Here is a 5,074-nt window from a genome sequence, read left to right as displayed (position 1 = left end):
CCCTCCTGGGGTGTGCGCAGTTGCAGGAGCCACCATCTCCTCCCTGCACTGAGCGCCCCATGAACAAACAACTTGCGGCTCCATTTTGCTCCCCAGCCTCAGCCCACCCCCAATCCCTCTGCGCCTCTGCTTCAGCTGCCAGAAGCCTGCAGCCAGGCTACCTTGCAGACTTACTGCTTCCCTGTGTTGGTGGTGGCTAAGCCCCATTAGCCTCCCCCTTCCACCACCTATGACTACAGCACATTAAAGAATGTGTAGATGTGGCCAGTAGCACACATATAGATGTTGACACGGCTGGCTGGGACACAAGAGTGCTTTAGTGCAGGGGATGCCTGTCAGCTAGCCCTGCATTGGAGCATCCTTGTGCCTCAGCCATCCCCTCCATAGCACATTGAGCTGACTCAAAGCAGCCCAAGGCTAGCAGGCTCACCCCCTGGGCCCGCTGCCAGCTGGGGTTACTCCGACCTGGCTCAACGTGCTGCAGGCCTGGTCACATACTTAAACATGATGTCTGGGAGCTATATACTCTGGCATGATGTGCAGCAGAATTTATTGCTGTGTGCTAATTGCACATGTAGATATGCCCATAGTGTAGCAATTGCTTGTATCTGTTTGACCAGAGCTTGTGTGTGATAAGAAACAAGGTAAATGAGCACAAGAGAGAATGTCAGCCCTGAGACAGAAGGTGCATAAAAAAATGTCAAAAGAAGTAATCTGTAGGTCATATAGAGTTCTTTTAGTGGTTTTATACCAGTTAGACCTCGTTTAGGGTAAGGGACAGTTTAAATAATGGATAAAAATAGGCATTTCTATCTAAGTAGCAAGGAATCCATTTTTATTCTATTAAAAAGTTTGTATTAATATTAATTGGGATATAACCTATTAGGTACATTTCCATATGCACTAGCCTTATTTAGGTATTGTTTTTTTATGTTGGGCCAGGGTACTGAACATAAAAATTCAGGACCTTTTTGAATTTTGCTCTTCAGCCTACCATTCCAGTTCTTCCTGAATTGTGCTCCATCAGGTGAACAAAAGTTAGCACTTCTTAAAATCTAGGGAAGAAGCCATATTCTCTAACTAGCTGGCCATCATTTTAAGTTTTTGAAAATTTAAGATTAATTTATTCCAAATATTTTAAGCCTATTATCTCTTCAGGTATTTTTTTTTTCATTTGTAATCATTTGCTTGATATGCCTTTTCTATAATAATCAGTCTTTTATATATTATCTCTATTTCACTGTTAAACATGCTACTAACATTTACTTACATTTATTTTATTTTGTATTTCATTTTGATGGTAAAAGCTCTTCAAGCATATCATGATTCACAGAATACTTCTGGGGTCAAAACTTCTGACCTGAGGAAAACTCTCATAATTTTGGAGGAAAATAGCTTTCTTCTGGTCATTAATCAGGGACAAAAAGGAATGGAACAAGTTTCCTAATGATCAACTTGTTTCTCATATTTGAGAATGGAAACAATATTTGAGAGACAACCCCTGCTTTTTAATACCAAAAGACTTTTATTATGACAAAGGCTAAATTTGGATTATATAGAGAGCTTCTCAACTTGCTTCTCTTATTTTTTCAGGATTTTATGCTTTCCCAATTATTTTTATCATCACCCTCCATTTTAGCTTATTTTTATTGCACCAATTTTCTTTTAATTCACTATGCTTTTTGCTGTTTTGTATAACATTGATGCGTAGCTGTACCTAACCTCTATAAAATCCATGCTCATCTATTATGCTTCTCCATAACAAATGGGGAAATGAGAATTTGAAAGAAGACGTGCCTCTGCCAGTGCTGGATTACCACATGCTGAGGCCCTAAAATATGCCCATTTTAAGAGACCCCATATGATAAAAATAATCCATTAAATCCACAAAAATGCATTTTCATGAAATTTTAAGATGAATTATTATTGTTTCTGAACAAATTTATGAACTCAATCTTCATAATAACCTTGCAACCATCTATGTGCATATTTTCCAAAAGGAAAACAAAGAGAACCTTCTCCTTTTAGATTGTGAGGTCCCAATCTGTAGCCTAAATAGCTTCCGACTAAATCTGGCAGTGGCCTCTGCCAAGTAACACAACAGAATACATCTGTTATGGGGAAACATAATATTATTGTTAGTGCCTTTCCTTCATGGGATCAAAAAAAATTTCCACACCAGTTCTAACATCAGCAGAATCAAGTCTTCCCTCAGAATTACAGAACAGAAAAAGTTGAGATGACCTATAAGTGTGTCTGTTTTTTTTATAACATATTAGATCTATTTCAATACCCATCATTCCAGTTTCTATGTATACACAGTAGGCATTTATATCTCTATGCATGTATATCCACTGGGAACAACTGGCCTGTGGCACTGACCATTCATTATCACTGGCCATCATGTTACCTGCATGGAGATGCATGTTTAAATTCCATCTTGTGGAAAGAGAGAGAACAGCATCTAAATCTCATTCTGTGCCCTAACCATTAGGCTTTCATCTAAAAGGAGAAGGTTCTCTTTGTTTTCCATTGGGAAAACATGCACCTGGGCATCTTATCCTGCCAGGAGTGAAAGTTGACTCTACAATTTGAGCTAGTATCAAAAGTATCACTTACACATATATGTTAGTGCCACTTAAGCATATGCAGGTGAGCTAGAATTTGTCTCATTATATTTACATACATGAATTCATATGTATGAACTGTGAGCAATCTGCCTGTGTATCTAGATCTATCACAACACAATATCATTGGACTATGGTAACACTTTGTCCATGTTGCCCTTACCTATAAAGATTTTTTTTTTTTAAATAGATTACTCAGTGAAAAAACACCTTTTTATTGATTGCTCTCCATAGGGCACCTTTCACTTCCTTATTCCTAAGGCTGTAGATCAGGGGGTTCAACATGGGGATAACTACGGTATAGAAGAGTGATGCTATTTTGTCCGTATCCAAAGAATAGCTGGAGCTTGGTCGAAAATAGGTGAAGATCAGAGTCCCATGGAAAATAGTGACTGCAAGCATGTGGGAGGCACAGGTAGAGAATGTTTTGCGTCTCCCTTCAGCAGAACGGATCCGCAAAATGGTACGCACAATGTACACATAGGAAACTAGAATGGTCAGGATGGTGACTGCTTCAATACTGCCAAAGAAAGTGAACAGCATGAGCTCAGTGAGGTGAGTTTCAGAGCATGAGATGGTTAGGAGAGGAGGGATATCACAGAAGAAGTGGTTGAGTATATTAGACCCACAGAATGACAACCGGAAAGTAAAATACGTGTGAATCAAGGAATCCAGAATGCCCAAGAAATATGACCCCACTACTAATTGGATACAGACTTTCTTGGACATAACAACTTTGTACAGCAGCGGGTTACATATTGCCACATAACGGTCATAGGCCATGGCAGCTAACAGAAAGCACTCAGTATCACACAATGCTGCAAAGAAGTATAATTGCAAAACACAACCACTATAAGATATGGCTTTGTTCTCTGCTAGGAAATCCATTAACATCTTAGGTGCTATGACAGTGGAATAACAAATATCTACAAAGGATAAATTACTGAGCAGAAAGTACATAGGGCTATGAAGCCTAGAATCAATTTGAATTAACAGGATCATGCCGATATTGGTCACCAGGGTGATAATATAGACTGCCAGGAATGTTATAAAGAGGACAACCTGCAGTTCTTGACAATCTGTGAATCCCAAGAAGATGAACTCAGTTGCCTGGCTGTCATTTTTCCCTTCCATTTCTTCAGTCTGTCTCTCCTCCAGTGTTGAGCTCAGACAGGAAAGAAACTGTGGATCTTAGTTGATGTGCATGGGTGATGTGCTGAAATAATTTCCGATTATGATAATTTCTGCTGATGTGCAGAAATAATTTCATGACAGAAATTATTTCTGGCTCATCTGTAAATAAAGGAGAAATTGAATAAACAAAGACCACATTTACCTATTCAACTCACACTTCTGCTCAAGAAAAAATGCACCTCTTTGGACTAAATCCATCTTAAAAACATAATTTGAATATTTGAGTACTAAGAAATCCCAGTAATGGTCAGGAAAGTTGTTGGAGGGTGGGAGGTCTTCCTATATTAGTCACTTGGAGAAAGATACTGGTTAGATTCTGATAAATTATTCTGGTATGGTAGGACAATGCTAGCTTATTGGAAACAAATACATTGCATGTAATTAATAGAATGATGAACAGAGTTAGACCTACAGACCTGGTTAATTTCTGAGGTGCATATCTCAAAATATAAATATATGAAATGAAGAGTGGACAGATGATATTCTGCCTCATATATGGGCAACAGTGTTCCAAAGGAACAGCAACAGATGCAGAATTATGGGTAAATGCCAGCAATGGCTGTGATATTAAATCCACATGAAGGAGCATATTCAAAGGTCAAAGGTAAACACTTAGTTAGGGGGCACCATTCTGCTTTTCTTTGTACAATGCATTCTGTAGCATAGAATGTGTGGGGTTTCCAGAAGAAGCGAACTGTGTTGAACTTAAAACGCAATCGGAGCTGTTTGGATATGGTGGGATATAACTCTAACAAAGAAATAAATAAAATCCAGAGCCACCTTTCCACTTAATTTTAGATGCATCTTCTTATCAGATTCATCCTGTTTGCAGTCTATATTGAGGCACAGCTCCAAACAGTCTTCAGGAAAAAAAATATACAGAGTACATTGAGAGCCTCAATACAAGCATCAAATCCCCCACATATATAACATGTTGTAGCTGACTGATTTTAACCACAATATCCAGATAAACACTAGCTGAGGATCCAACCCATTGCTCTATTTGAATCAATCCATTGTGAATGAACAGGCGTCCAGAACCAAATATAAATCAAACATTTAGCTGACCCTGGCAAGTACAATTTATTTAAGCTTCATCCAAGAGTCTGGAACCTTGCTATTTCCATGTGCAAAACACCCTCCCACTCTAGGAACTGCTGATTTGGTGACTGTAGGTGTTCTTATACCTGGTCTCATTACATTTGCAAACTGGAAGCATCTCTGGGGACAGTAGAAGTAATTAAGAAGTGCCT

General features: G+C 38.8%; 1 protein-coding gene across 1 annotated transcript; it reads right to left on the bottom strand.

Annotated features, from left to right (window-relative positions):
* Positions 1-2,822: 2,822 nt before the first annotated feature.
* On the bottom strand, positions 2,823-3,761 carry LOC102380683 (olfactory receptor 1019-like). The gene has a single exon (XM_006033971.1). The coding sequence runs from the start codon at positions 3,759-3,761 to the stop codon at positions 2,823-2,825; it is 939 nt and encodes a 312-aa protein (XP_006034033.1).
* Positions 3,762-5,074: the final 1,313 nt, after the last annotated feature.

The sequence above is a fragment of the Alligator sinensis genome, unplaced genomic scaffold, assembly GCF_000455745.1.
Source record: "Alligator sinensis unplaced genomic scaffold, ASM45574v1 scaffold706_1, whole genome shotgun sequence".
In the NCBI taxonomy this organism is placed as follows: Eukaryota; Metazoa; Chordata; order Crocodylia; family Alligatoridae; genus Alligator; species Alligator sinensis.
This window is presented reverse-complemented; position numbering and strand designations above follow the sequence as displayed.

Excerpts from the sequence above, each read along its gene's own strand:
- LOC102380683 (XM_006033971.1), bottom strand. The coding sequence starts at position 3,761 with ATGGAAGGGAAAAATGACAGCCAGGCAACTGAGTTCATCTTCTTGGGA.